This window comes from Odocoileus virginianus, chromosome 15 (assembly GCF_023699985.2).
Source record: "Odocoileus virginianus isolate 20LAN1187 ecotype Illinois chromosome 15, Ovbor_1.2, whole genome shotgun sequence".
Classification (NCBI taxonomy): Eukaryota; Metazoa; Chordata; class Mammalia; order Artiodactyla; family Cervidae; genus Odocoileus; species Odocoileus virginianus.
This window is the reverse complement of record NC_069688.1, coordinates 31,940,734-31,956,385: the sequence shown is the minus strand read 5'-3', so window position 1 is coordinate 31,956,385 and position 15,652 is coordinate 31,940,734. Positions and strand designations below refer to the sequence as shown.

Genomic DNA, 15,652 nt, shown 5'->3' with positions numbered 1-15,652 from the left:
TGCCATGAAGTGATGGGACCAGATGCCATGATCTTCATTTTTTGAATGCTGAATTGTGAGCCAGGTTTTTCACTCTCCTCTTTCACTTTCATCAAGAGGCTCTTTAGTTCCTCTTCACTTTCTCCATTAGAGTGGTGTCATCTGCATGTCTGAGGTTATTGATATTTCTCCCAGCAATCTTGATTCCAGCCTGTGCTTCATCCAGACTGGCATTTCGCATGATGTACTCTGCATATAAGTTAAATGAGTAGGGTGACAGTATTCAGCCTTGACGTACTCCTTTCCCAATTTGGAACCAGTCTGTTGTTCCAGGTCCTGTTCTAACTATTGCTTCTTGCCCTGCATACAGATTTCTCAGGAGGCAGGTTAGGAGGTTTGGTATTCCCATTTCTTTAAGAATTTTTCACAGTTTGTTGTTATCCACACAGTCAAAGCCTGGCATAGTCAATAAAACAGAAGTAGATGTTTTTCTGGAGCTCCCTTGCTTTTTCCATGATCCAGCAGATGTTGACAATTAGATCTCTGGTTCTTCTACCTTCTCTAAATCCTGTTTGGATATCTGGACATTCTCAGTTCATGTACTGTTGAAGCCTGGCTTGGAGAGTTTTGAGCATTACTTTACTAGCGTGTGAGATGAGTATAATTGTGTGGTAGTTTGAACATTCTTTGACTTTGCCTTTCTTTGGAATTAGAATGAAAATTGACCTTTTTAGTCCTGTACTAAAACTGTACTAAAACTCCAATACTGAGTTTTCCAAATTTGCTGGCATATTGAGTGCAGCACTTTCACAGCATCATCTTTTAGGATTTGAAATAGCTCAGCTGGTATTCCATCACCTCTACTAGCTTTGTTTGTAGTGATACTTCTTAAGGCCTACTTGACTTTGCAACCCAGGATGTCTGACTCTAAGTGAGTGATCACACCATCATGGTTATCTGGGTCATTAAGATCTTTTCTGTATAGTTCTGTGTATTCTTTCCTCCTTTTCTTAATATCTTCTGATTCTGTTAGGTCGATACCATCTCTGTCCTTTACTGTGCCCATCTTTACATGAAATGTTCCCTTGGTTTCTCTAATTTTCTTGAAGCGATCTCTAGTCTTTCCAATTCTATTGTTTTCCTCTATTTCTTTGCATTGTTCACTGAGGAAGGTTTTCATTTCCTTCCTTGCTATTGTTTGGAATCTGCATTCAGATGGGTTTATCTTTCTTTATCTCCTTTGCCTTTCATTTATCTCTTTTCTCAGCTATTTATAAAGGCCTCCTCAGACAACCATTTTGCATTTTTTCTTTTATTTTTCTTGGGGATGGTCTTGATCACTGCCTCCTGTACAATGTTATGAACCCTGTCCGTAGTTCTTCAAGCACTGTGTCTATCAGATCTAATCCCTTTAATTTATTTGTCACTTCTATTGTGTAATTGTAAGGGATTTGATTTAGGTCTTACCTAAATAGCCTAGTGGTTTTCCCTACTTTCTTCAATTTAAGTCTGAATTTGGCAATAAGGAGTTTATGATCTGAGCCAAGTCAGCTCCTGGTCTTGTTTTTCCTGACTGTATACAACTTCTCCATCTTTGGCTGCAAAAAATATAATCAATCTGATTGCAGTACTGACCATTGGTGATGTCCATATGTAGAGTCATTGCTCATGTTGTTGGAAGAGGATGTTTACTATGACCAGTACGATCTCTTGGCAAAACTCTGTTCGCCTTTGCCCTGGTTCATTTTGTACTCCAAGGCCAAACTTGCCTGTTACTCCAGGTATATCTTGACTTCCTACATTTGCATTCCAGTCCCCAATAATGGAAAGGGCATCGTTTTTTGGTGTTAGGTTTTAGAAGGTCTTGTAGGTATTTATAGAACTGTTCAACTTTAGCTTCTGCAGCATTAGTGGTTGGGGCATAACTTGGATTACTGTGATATTGAATGGTTTGCCTTGGAAACAAACAGAGATCATTTTGTCATTTTTCAGATTGCACCCAAGTACTGCATTTAGGACTTGCTTTACAGATGAGAAAATGAAGACCAGAGCAAGTAAGTAACTTGCCCAGTGTCACACAGTTAGTGGCAGATGCAAGATGTACACACACATAATCTGGCTTTCAAACCCTTGCTCTGAAGACACTACACTACTAGCCAGGAACTCTTCCATCTCTTCCCTCTCATATTTTAAACTTCTTTCCCCCTTTAAGGATACCTTGGAGTTTCAGTGTATTATACTTATGTTGGGCTTTGCAAGCTAAAGAGGAGGGTTGTAATGCCATGGGAGATTTCCAAGAGTACTAAGAAAAAAATCAGTTAAAGCCAATACCTCTGGTATTATGAGGGATGTTATGATGGTAATCCACATCTTATGTTGTTTTAACACTTCAGTTATCAAAGTAGTCATAAAAATACTTTTATATTGAACATTTAAATGTTCAAAAATATTTTCCCATTTCTGACAAAGAAAGAAATTTTGATGTAAGGTCTAGCCATAGTCACAAAGCTAAGGAATGAATGTGTATCCTCCAGTGTTTGGTCTTGGGCCCTATAAATAATTGATCGAATTGATACCCTTTCGCAATGGGCAATTTAGATGAGTAATTGCTCTCAGAACTATACAAATAACAATTCCTTGCATTTTTACTGAGCCAGATTGGCAAGTAGGGTCCACAGTAGCTGTGACTTTTTGGTGGTAGTCAGCTGGGTTGAGAGGGATGCTGAGGCTCTGTCAAAATAAATGATTGATTAGTCATGGCTTTCACTAGTACATGTGTAGTGATTGAGGAAAATTTTTCAGCTATTCACTGGACCTCTTACTGAGATTTATTTTTTAGAATTTGTTGTCTTATTTGTTGCATCTTCCAGACAGAGTTATCCCTTTGGTGATTTTACAACCCTATAGTCATAGTTCTGTGATTTTATATTAATAGCTGTATAAATATCTAATGATATTTTTCTCATTCTCATTCTTGAAATCAGAGACCTTGTGTATCTGGGTATTTCTTCAGTCTGACACAAATCCTGGCAGATTGTTGGACTCAATACATTGTTACTGAGGATTTATGGCTAAAAGTGATTTTGTGGGATGAACATGATTAGTCGTCTATTTGAGAAAACTGAGATTTCTGTGAAAGCCATCTTGAATTGATGCAGAGTTAAGGAGGTTTTCCTCTGACCTGTCTCTTAAGATGTAAATAACTTACTTCATGACCACTGGGACTTTAGAAAGCCATTAGTATTCTAAGAGAGGACAGAAGTGTTCTGAAGTTGCTCCCTCTAACTGACCTACGATACTTTGTTTGGAATTAAACTGCCTGTGTTTCCTGCAAACTTCATCAGTTCTCTACAGACATGAAAAGAAATCGTTTCCACCAAGCCATCTTGCTAGGAGACCTTTACTAAAATTGTCCTGAAGAAGAAATTATTCTTCACCCTTGGGGTCACTTGGTAGCTAAAACAGACTTCTCCTTTTTCTTTTAATCTGTTCTACTTCACTGCCTTCTTTTTTGTGTGTTCTTGAAGGTATTGCCTTATTTACTTTGATGGTTTCTCAACTAATTGAATACAGCAGTGAGTCCTTTCTTCCTTGACTCTTTTGGATGTTTCTATTTCCCCAAGGGGAAGGGTCCCCATCAGATAGCTTGACTTTGAGCTACTTGCATATTGAAACTACTTTAAAAGTTATTGTTATTTATGAGACTGTTAAAAGTTTGCACACTTGGCTGAAACAGAGAGCGCTGGAGTGATACCAGCCTTGGCTTGTGGTGGTAGATTTCCTAATTCATAGGTAGGGGGAATAGTCCCTAAAAACAAAAAGATGGATATATCTTGTGACTTCATATTTAGGTCTCTGTGTGTTGTGGTCAAAAGGGTCCTAATACGATTTAAAATAATAATAATAAACGGTGAACTTATTTGCAAAGCAGAAATAGAGACATACACATAGAGAACAAATGTATGGATACCAAGGAGGGAAAAAGCAGGGATGAATTTGGAGGTTGGGATCAACATATATACACTATTAGGTATAAAATAGATAACTAATGAGAACCTACTGTATAGCACTGGGAACTCCACTCAGCGCTCTATGGTGACCTAAATGGGAAGGAAATCCAGAAAAGAGGGGATGTATGTATACATACAGCTGATTCACTTTACAGTACAGCAGAAACTAACACAACACTGCAAGGAAACTCTACTCCAACAAAAACTAAACAACAACAACAAAAGCAACTAAGAAAATATTTGCATAAGAAGGTGAAGAGCATGAGCTAAGTCCAAGTGAGACAGAAACTCTATTGAAGAGAAAGAAGTAATTGTCTTAGAACCAAATCCTCACTTCTGACACAGAGTTGACTTGTTTCTGACCCTATAGTTACCAAATATTTTCTGATACTTCAATATGTGTGCGCTTGTGTATAGACCCACATAACCCCCCAGAAAAGGAAAATTTCCTGTAATCGGTCATCATAGTATATATTTTGCGATTCCATTTCCTTCATCCTCATCTACCTGTATGAGATGCTTTCAAAAACATGTTCATCAAGATAAAGATTTTATTTGACAAGCTATAAAATCTTAAGAAAAGACTGCCACTCCCGTCTCCTTGGGCACCCTGACCGGTATCCTGTGACTCTCCAGGACTCAGGATTTTCCAAGAGTCTATGTTTAGTACGCAGTATGAGTAATGAATCATCGTGTCCACCTGTCAGTGTCATAAACAGATGGTATAAATATGCTTGCATAATGTGACTCAAACACATCTCCAGTTTTAGCTGGAGTTCAAACAGTATTCGCAGTTCCAAGAAACCTGTGGCTTGCGACTTCCGGGTCAGTGGGAGGAGAATGCCGGAAAAGGGAAAGTGGGTTCCCTGTTGCCCGTCTGGCCAGCCTGTCAGCGCAGTGCCAGGGCCCCCGGGAGATGGTCAGGTGAGAGAGGAGTGACAGGAAAGCCTGTTTTCCATTTGCTCCTGAAGCCATTCATTTTAAGGACTCCCAAGAAATTGGTCCTTGGAGCCTATGGGAATGGGTGGCATCATACACGCTCCTCCCTCTTCCTGGAAGGTCTTTCCCTCCTTTCCACCCCCTCTTGGTTTTTTCTTTTTCTTTTCTTTTTTTATTTGCTTCGCCGCCCTGTTTATTTCTACTGTCACTCATCAGGTCCCAGCTTCAAAGTTTTTTCCTGCGGGAGGGGAGGTCTTTCCAACCTGAGGACACATAGATGACACACAGGAGGGGGATCCTCTAGGGCAGGCGTGGTGCTGCCTCCACATTGATGAGTGCCCAACACTGGGCATGGGCAGTGCTTGGCATTGAACAGGTAGCGTTCATTTGAAGACTTAACCCAAGAAACAAACTATTAATAAAACTAAGCAGCCCAGTTAAAATTTCAGTGCCATGCTATCTGACTTCTTAAAAAGTGATAAGAATTGATCTTAAAAAAAAAAAAAAAGGTGGGGGGAGAAAGAGCAAAGGAAACTGAGTTATCATTGATCCTGTGAGGTTTCATTCATTCCTCACTGTGTCTCTCTTACAATAGGGAAATCATGTATTCTATCCTCTTCGAAGTCTTGTCTGACCTCCTGAGACAGGCAGTAGCCTTCCGTTCTATGATCACACAGCCCTGGTTGATAGTCCGGCTTCTTTATCTCCTTTTATTCTACCCTATAGGTCTTCTGGATAGCGCTAGAGGTAAAGAAGATGCCTGCTTATGCAGGAGATGAGGGTTGGATCCCTGGGTTGGAAAGATCCCTTGGAGTAGGAAATGACAACCCACTGCAGTATTCTTGCCTGGAAAATCCCATGGACAGAGGAGCCTGGCGAGCTACAATCTGTGGGGTCACAAAGAGTCAGACACGACTGAGAAATTGCACACACACTAGGTCACTAGCTACTTACAGTCCTGAGCTGGGTCTCTGGTTCTTTTGCCTCATGCCTCATTCTACCTTTCCTAGGATCTAACATATTACTTAGCACAGAGTAAGCAATCAGATTTGCTGAAATGATTAAATGTTGGTGCAAAACATAGAACATTTATTCATTTAACCAACAGTCAATAAATATTTATTGAGAACCCAACTGTTTACCAGCTACTGTTTTCAGTGCTTGGAATACACGAATTAAAAATTCCCTACTCAAATAAACATTTTAGAAGGTTTTAACTTTTCCAAAAACTGCAATAATGGTTTCTAGGTTTGTTTTGTAACTGTGTTTACCTAAGAGATGCACACAGACACTTCTTACAAGTTGCTAAATTGTTGTTATTTAGTCTCTCAATCATGTCCAACTCTTTGCGACCCTATGGACTGCAGCATGCCAGGCTTCCCTGTCCTTCACCATCTCCCAAAGCTTGTTAAATACTAGGTGTTAAATTCCAAGGTTGTAATTAAGAGTTGAGCTTAACAGTATCTCTTCAATTATGGGGGAACCTCAGTACCTTTAAGCTGTGCAGTCACAATACAAAATGGTAGCTAAGTTAGCCAATAGTGTTAGTGTTAGTTGCACAGTCATGCGTGACTCTTCGTGACAATATGGAGTGGAACCCACAAGACTCCTCTGTCCATGGGATTTTCCAAGCAAAAATATTGGAGTGGGTTGCCATTTCCTTCTCCAAAGTTAGCAAATAATTTCTGTATTTACCAATGTTACCATGGGCATGGATGTCAGTATAGCGGTGAACATTCTTTTCACTTTTTCATTATAAGCATCCTATAAAGTTCTGAAGGTTAAAAGGCTAGCCATATTGAACTGGTTCCAAAAATTGTACTTAATTAAATTTTATTTTTTAAAAAGCACCTAGTCCTTCTTAAGAGACTAATCTTGAGTGTGTTTAAATCAAATTCACCTAGGAACAGATATTTTTGTAGGTTTGTTTTAAGCTAGAATCATTAAAAGTGCACAAGAATCTCAGGCTGTGCAATCTCTATCTTTTCTAATGATGCTACTTTAGTTGTAGAGTGTTTAAACAACTAAGACTTGCTCATTATCAGTCATTTTGACATTGTGGATGATATACAGAATATAGCAATTCATGTCAATTATTATCCACAGTCATACTTCATTTCTGAACTAGTAAGCAAAAATTTTAGAAGCAAACTTTCAATGTTAATTGGAGAATCAATAAACTTCTGATGGAATGAACTTTGTGCCTTCTATTTCCCTAATTTTAGAAGCTGCCTCAATTTAAATCCATGGGGTTAGCCCCATTAATATTGTTTTGGGGACAGGCAGATGGTGACTTTTTATTCTTCTATCCTGTCAAGGGGAAATGGATCACATTACTTCCAGATTTATACCAACAGAACTTAACATTTCATGAAGGCCTTTGCAGCACCGCAGACTTCATAAACAGGTTCTCTCATTTGTCCCTGCAGATAAAGTACTGTAGGCCCCACAGATGAAGCAGAGTAACAGTTATATCTAGGATGGGGACTCTCTAAGGAGTTTGTGTGCTCAGTCACTCAGTCGTGTCCCACTCTTTTCAACCCCATGGACTGTAGCCTGCACCAGGCTCCTCTGTCCATGGGATTTCCCAGGCATGAATACTGGAATGGGTTGCCTTTACCATCTCTAGGGGATCTTCCTGACCCAGGGATTGATCCTGTGTCTCTTACATCTCGTTATCACTTGCACCACCTGGGGTGCACCTAAGGAGTTTAGGGGCAGGAAATGAATGTCCTCTTCAACCAAAACATAGGTTCTGGAGAAATTACTCCTTTTGGAGCTGGTAGAGGCTGAAGGCTTCCATCTGGAGGGAAATGGAATAGGCAGAGTTTGGTCCTGGGTGAGTCTGCATCTCAGGTCAAGGCCTTAGAGATCCCACAGACTTGTTGAACACCACCCCCTTATGTTCCTGGAAAGATCCATCCTTAACAAGATTGTGAAATAACATTGTTCTTTTCTGGTCTACTTTTTCTTTCCAGATCCGTCAATGCAACATAGTAGAAATATGACTAGAATTAAATTCTGAACCCAGTTTTGAGCCTAGTTCTGTCATTTACCAGTGATATGACCTGGGGAAATCAATATACATATTATGAGGCAATATGTTTCTCTGTACTATGCAGCCAACAACTCGTAATCTGCCAGTTGCTGGGAGGATTACATAGGTGGATGCGTGTAAAACAGCTCAGTCCACTGAGAAACACTCTGTGTACTTGATTATTATTACCCTTAAAGCTGGCTTTGGGACAAAAATGGCAAGTCCATCTCATGGTTAATATTGCTCCCTCTGACAATCATCTTGCTCGAATGCCAAGATTCCTCCCACTTCTGTCCCAGCAATACCCAAATAGAATATCTTGATGTTTTGAAGAAAAATAAAAGCTGTAACTGTCAGAACTGTAATGGAATTGTCAACAGCCTCATAAATTGATCAGCCTCATAAATTAGATCAGCCTCATAAATTGTGAACCGAGTACAGGTTCTGTTTGTTCTGTGACAACTTAATTGCTGGCCGGTTTTTTTTTAAGGAGAGCAAATGAAAAACAAAAAAACTCTGAGTGTGTCCCACTTCCATACAGACCGGCCTCTCCTACAGTCAAGCAGTTATAACCCCTTAAACTTTTTATTTCCCATCTAAGTCTGTGTGGGATGAAACAGCAAAGATACAAGACTCTACGTGAAATGTTAGTGTTATATAAAAACTATTTCAGGGACTTCCTGGCAGTCCAGTGTTTAAGACTGCTTTTCCAATGCAGGGGCCACAGGTTCGATTCCTGGTTAGGGAACTGAGCTCTCACATGCTGCATGGTGCTGCCAATTTTTTTTTTAATTAAATTAAAAAAAAGATTTTAGCACTAAGAAGAAAGTGCTTGAGGTGGAGAAGTTAAAGCAGAGTTTATCTTTCATGCAGGGTATTGACATTGGGAAAGGCGGACCATTTTTTTCACATGCCACGTCCAATCTCTCAGGACATTCTTTTGGCTCCTCCTTCAAAACAGATCTAAAAAGTGGCCAAGTGAGAACTTCTGCCCACCTCCTCTTCTTCCACCCTCGTGTGAGCTATAATCACCTATTGCCTGGATCATTTCAGTAGCCTCCTAACCAGTCCTTCTCACTGTGGCTTCCTCCTCAGTCTGTTCCCAACTTGGCAGTCAGAGTCGTCTTTCTAAAAAGCAAGAAGGATCATAACATTCTTTTGTTAAAAACCCTCTAATGTATTGTAAAGCAATTATCCTTCAATTAAAAATAAGTATATATTTTTTTAAAGTACATGTATAGAGGCATAATGCAAGTCAGTGATTGACTAGGGCTAAAGAAAAAAAAACAACAAAACAGCACCCCAGTGACTTACATCTCAGAACAGCACCCCAGTGACTTACATCTCACTGAATAATGCCAAAATCCTGAAAGTGTCAGGAGACCCTCCTTACCCAGCTTCTGTCTCTGTGATATTGTCCCCTATTAGTTTTCCCTTGCTCGCTCTGGATTCCTTGATCTTCCTCCTGTTCATTAGGCACTTCCTGCTTGAGGACCTTCGCCTGGCTATCTGCTCTGCTGCAGGCAACTGCTGTCATATATGCTGCTCCCCCAGACACCCACCTTGCACTTACACCTGCTTCAAACCTTTGCCTAAATATTGTTGTCTCAAGAAAATGCATCTAACTACCCTATCTGTTTAAAATCACAAACTGCACACCTACTTCCTACTTCTCAGTACTGCTGATCCTGCTATATGTTTTTCTGCAGCACTTTCACCATGTAGTATGCCATATATTTTACTTGTTTATTCTGTTTATTATTTATTGCCTGTCTTCCATCCATTTCCCCCATTATCAATTCCAAGAATGTAAGGATTTATGTCTATTTCTTTCATTTATGTATCCCATTTGGAGAATAAATAACAGATGATATTCCTGACCAGATAGTCTTGAGGGTGGTATTTTCGAGGGACACTTCAGAGACAAGCAGAGAGCTGGGAAAAGAGTATTTTTTACATGGGAGAAAAAAAGTGATTGAGTTAAAGAAAGAGAAACGGATAAGGATAGAAGGAGAAGTGGATAAGGAGAAGGATAGAATTTAATGAACAGAAATAAAACTGAGATTATATATATTCCAGAGGCTGATTTAAATCCCCCAGTTTCTACACATTTTACTATTCAGCTTAGTTCTCTCTTTGTGACTTCTATGAAAATTGGATAATATTTTGGTTTTAAATTTTAGCTGTGAGGAAAGAATAGATAGCATTTAGTGAAATAAGGCAATGATGTTTCTGTTAGAATGTATATCTCAATCATTATATCTTTCAGCAAAAGCAACATCCCATTCTGTATTTATCTTTTAATCAAGTAATTTGATGCCAAGACATTGGGTGAAAGCTGCAGTTACAGACCTTCATTTGAAGTTGGAGGAATAGCTTTTTGAGAGGCAGGAGTGGGATTTTTGTTGCTGCTTTTGTTTTAAGAGAAAATGTGACAGTTGTGTACTCCCAGCTGCTTTCATTCAGAGCCAGACACTGAAGGTCAAAACCTCACATGGATGAATATTCCTTCTGGGAAGTCTCATTTGTCAGAAACATGCCAATATGATAAGGGCTGGGAGGTGAAGAGTGTATAGTACAATTCAGATATTAAATTTGCATTGCTATGAGAAAAAACTGTGACTCTTTCAAGCTTCCTTTTCAAGAAAGTGTTTTAAACTTTATGTTTCTGTGCCTCTGGTTGGGTAGGGGCCTGTATGATTAGCTTTTGACAAAAGACAGAGTTGACGATTACTAACCAGTTATTTCTCACCCATTCCTAGAATATCCTTTGGGACCTTGAGTCTCACCTTTTATGAAGAAAGGCTTCAAGAATTGGAAAAAATAGAAATGGAATAAATTAGGGAAAAAATTTTTTAAAATTATTTTTAAAGCTTCCCCAGAAATTGGGCTTCCCTGGGGGCTCAGACAGTAAAGAATCTGCCTGCAATGTGAGAGACCAGGGTTCAGTCCTTGAGTTGGGAAGATCCCCTGGAGAAGGAAGTGGCAGCCCACTCCAGTATTCTTGCCTGGAGAATTCCATGGCCACCTGGTCGGCTACAGTTCATGGGGTCGCAGAGTCAGACATGACTTAGCAACTTTCACTTTCACTTTTTGAAATTGGGGGAGATGGCATGTTACTAGTTTTCTTTAATAGGGGGACCCTTTGTAGGGCCTAGATTATATGAGTGACCTTAAATGGGAATGGCCACATAGATTGGAATGCCGGACACTGATTATTAAGGCTCATCAACTCTTAGGGGAGAATCACCTCCCCTTCCAACACACAAACACACATACATACACACACAATGTGCACACATACACAAATGTGCATAGATGCACATCTATAATGTGGTGTTAAGGGTAGTGGGCAGAGTGTCCATCGCTGAATGTCCTAGCTGGCATGAGACTGCCACTGTTCTTGTATTCTTCTTGTGTTACACTGAGGAGGGGGTGTCATACTGAATCCTGCTTATATTTTCTTACTTTTTTCAGAAACATGGAGGGTGAGAACAGGCCATCTGATTTACTGAAAGAGAATAATATTAAATTTTCTTGCTAAGAGGTTTGGAGATTAAAAGTTCTAGCTGCTAAAATGGTTTAAAAGGGAAATTGAGGAAGGATTTTAGAATTTATCGATTAAGAGTTCTCACACTACTCTTTTTTTTTAAGCCACAAGAGATCTGGGCAAGACAATTGATACATAATCTCTCAACCCAGTTACAGTGAGTTATAGTAAACTGGGAGTTACATGGTTTATCATAACTAACAGATAAGATCCCACTTTCTGTAAGATATCCATACAACTTCAATAACATGTATTTGCATCTATATAGTACCATGTCTCAGAGCTCGGTTTCCATTTCAAAGCTTCAGTGTCTATTCCTTCCAGAACATGGAAATTGGGAGGTCATGCATTTGACCTTTGCTTTCCAGAGCTAAATGGAGAGAAAGTGATACTGAAGTATCTGGCAATTCAATCCACTGAGTGGAAAATCTGAAATGTTCCAGGCTTAAACATTTTGTTTTCAAATTTACCACAGAGATTATTTTTTAAAGGTTTAGCTGCTATTGCCTCTATTACATAATGCTTGGTACTGCACGCTGCTGAGAATAAATGAGCACAAACATCAGCATTTCAAACATGGTTTCTGTGCTCTGTGGGTTCGTGGGAACTACTTTCTGTGGTTATTTCTCCAGGCCACCCACCCCTGTGGCCTTAGGTCAGGAACTTCTTACCTGAAACTTGGCTTCCAAAAAATTGACAAATATGGGCCCCAGGCACAAAGTGACCAACCACGCGGCTTGACCACATCACAGGGTGGGGTTTGAGGATTCAGTTTTGGGAACCTCCAGTTCTTGAGAAAGGAGAAGATGTGGTGTGAATGACTGTTCACAGAACCTCAGATGTTGGCTTAAGATTCATTGTTGTTGTTCAATTGCTAAGTCGTGTCCTACTCTTTGAGACCCTGTGGACTGTAGCCCACCAGGCTACTCTGTCCCTGGGGTTTTCCAAGCAAGAACACTGGAGTGGGGTGCCTGTTCTCTACTCCAGGGGATCTTCCCAACCCGGAGATCGAACCCATGTCTCCTGCATCTCCTGCCTTGGCAGGCAGATTCCTTACCACTGTGCCACCTAATTACAAATGATATTACCCCAGGATCCCCTGTGCTTACACAGAAGACATAGACCCAGCTCAGCCTTCACAGAGGAACAATGTTAGAAAATATCAAGTCTCCATCCTGGCTCCCTTGAAAGCCAATCTCCTTGAGAGCATAGTTTACAATAACTCCTCAACCTTACGTTCTTTCTTCTCATTCTCTCATCATCCTGTTCTTTCTGTAACACAATAGTATAGTTCATGACTGCACTGTGTCATGTCAACAGACCTCACTTGGATTGCTCAAACTATCCCATTGCCAGAGTCAGTGGACACTTATCAGTCCTTATTCCATTTAGTCTTTCTTTAGCGCTTGATGTAGTTGACTAATTCCTATTTCTAGTCAACTAGAAATGGTCTCCTTTCTTGATTTTGACAATACAGAGTTCAGCATCTTCTCAATTCTCTTCTTTTCAAGAATAATTTTATTGAATGACTTTTCTGCATCATGAAGTAATACAAAAATTAGAAGTCATAATGTGTTCATTTATTAATCATTTTTTGCAGTCCTGGACATTGCCCTGTGGTCTTTGATTTTGCAGAAGTACATAGAAAAGTGTTTTAAATGTGGCTATTACACCAGTCCAATTGAATTCCAATGCTATCCCTGCCATTTGTTGGCTGTTTAGAAGAGAGTTCTGAGAGGGTACTCTGAGATGAAGATCAGTGTAGGATGTTTATTAAGGAGTGCTCTTGAGATCAAAGCTGTGGGGGTTAGGGAGGGAAGCAGCATTGGACAAAAAAAGAAGTAGAGCTATGTAGACCCCTATCAAACCAGACTTGTGGAGTTGTCTGAAGCTGCTCTCACATGCTAGCAAAGTAATGCTCAAAATTCTCTAAGCGAGGCTTCAATAGTACGTGAACCGAGAACTTCCAGATGTTCAAACTGGATTTAGAAAAGCAGAAGAAACAGAGATCAAGTTGCCAACATCTGCTGGATCATAGAAAAAGCAAGAAAGTTCCAGAAAAAAACGTGTGCTTCTGCTTTATTGACTATACCAAAGTCTTTGACTGTGTGGCTCACAACAAACTGTGAAAAATTCTTCAAGAGATGGCAATACCAGACCACCTTACCTGCCTCCTGAGAAATCTGCATGCAAGAAGCAACAGTTAGAACCAGACATGGAACAACAGACTGGTTCCAAATTGGGAAAGGAGTATGTCAAGGCTATATGTTGTCACCCTGTTTATTTAACTTATTTGCAGAGTATGTCATATGAAATGTCAGGCTGGATGAAGTACAAACTGGAATCAAGATTGCTGGGAGAAATATCAATAACTTCATATGTGCAGATGACCACACCCTTATGGAATAAAGTGAAGAGGAACTAAAAAGAGCCTCTTGATGAAAGTGAAAGAGGAGACTGAAAAAGCTGGCTTAAAATTCAGCATTCAAAAAACTAAGATCATGGCATCTAGCCCCATCACTTCATGGCAAGTAGATGGGGAAACAATGGAAACAGTGAGAGACTTTATTTTCTTGGGCTCCAAAATCACTGCAGATGGTGACTGCAGTCTGAAATTAAAGGACACTTGCTCCTTGGAAGAAAAACTATGACAAACCTAGACAGCATATTAAAAAGCAGAGACATTACTTTGCCAACAAAGGTCTGTCTAGTCAAAGCTATGTTCTTTCCAGTAGTCATGTATGGATGTGAGAGTCGGACCATAAAGAAAGCTGAGCACCAAAGAATTGGTGCTTTTGAACTGTGGTGTTGAAGAAGATTCTTGAAAGTCTCTTGGCCTCTCAAGGAGAGTCAAACCAGTCAATCCTAAAGGAAATCAATCCAGAATATTCATTGGAAGGACTGATGCTGAAGCTGAAGCTCCAATGCTTTGGCCACCTGATGCAAAGAACTGACTCATGAAAAGGCCCTGATGCCAGGAAGCTTTGCAGGTGGGAGGAGAAGGGGACGATAAAGGATGAGATGGTTGGATGACATCACCAACTCAATGGACATGAGTTTGAGCAAGCTCCTGGAGTTGGTGATGGACAGGGAAACCTGGCATGCTGCAGTCCATGGGGTCACAAAGAGTCAGACAGAACTAAGTGACTGAACTGAACTGAACTGGGATGGGCTTTCAGAACTTTTTCAAGCTTGGGAGGGACTTTGTAACCCTGCTTCTGCCAATTATTGGTTGTAAGTTTCCCTTGTGCTGTGCTTAGTTGCTCAGTTGTGCTCAACTGTTTGGGACCCCTGCCTGGCTCTTCTGTCCGTGGGGATTCTCCAGGCAAGAATACTGGAGTGGGTTGCCATGCCCTGTTCCAGGGGATCTTCCCAACCCAGGGCTCGAACCCAGGTCTCCTGCATTGCAGGCAGATTCTTTACCATCTGAGCCACGAGGGAAGCCTAGGCTTCCCCTGGGAAAGATATTATGGCTTTGAGCAGTGTGGCTGCTTCCCTTAGTGGGACTGGGAGCTGAGGGCTGTCCAGTAGCAATACTGCCAGCCGTTATAGCCATGTGTCCTGTTCCTAAAGGAAACAGGAAGTCTTGGCATAGCCTCACAGTTTGCATTACAATAGTTCTATATCTATCCTTAGGGAAGTTATTTAAATTTTCTATGTCTCACTTTCTATAGCTATAATGAGAATAATGATAATACCTACCACATGTTTTTGTGATGGTTTAAAATTTTATCTGGCACATAGTAAGTGCCTGGTAAAATCAGGTATTGCTTAAATTCCATAACCACTCAACACAGCTAAAGAAATAAACATGCTACAGGGCTAAATTCAATAGATTGCCAGACTGTAAGTGTGCCCACATTCAATCCATGAATTCTATTGATCCTTTGCTTTAAATATCCTACTAGTGATGTGTTCTCCAGTCCCAACAATATTCCTTCCCTAGTTCAGATCCTTATTTGCTATTGTCTAGACTGATATCTTTGCTCTCAATTTTTCTCCTTAAAAAATCCTTTAGAGATAGCTAATGCGGCCTGGCGTGCTGTGATTCATGGGGTCGCAAAGAGTCGGACATGACTGAGTGACTGAACTGAACTGAGTGATCTTTTATACAATTTCAAATACAATTATTTGAAT

The 15,652-nt window shown here is 40.2% G+C and overlaps 1 protein-coding gene across 9 annotated transcripts in view; it reads left to right on the top strand.

Annotated features, from left to right (window-relative positions):
* Window positions 1–15,652, top strand: part of COLEC10 (collectin subfamily member 10) — a 490,492-nt gene that overhangs the window by 383,161 nt on the left and 91,679 nt on the right. For 4 of the 9 annotated variants that reach the window (XM_070477222.1, XM_070477217.1, XM_070477221.1 and 1 more), the window contains one exon: window positions 1,972–2,033. The exons of the other annotated variants lie outside the window; for them this stretch is intronic. In XM_070477222.1, coding sequence (XP_070333323.1) covers window positions 1,972–2,033 — 62 coding nt within the window. Of the gene's footprint in view, window positions 1–1,971; window positions 2,034–15,652 lie in introns of those variants that run through there. 9 annotated transcript variants of the gene reach the window in all.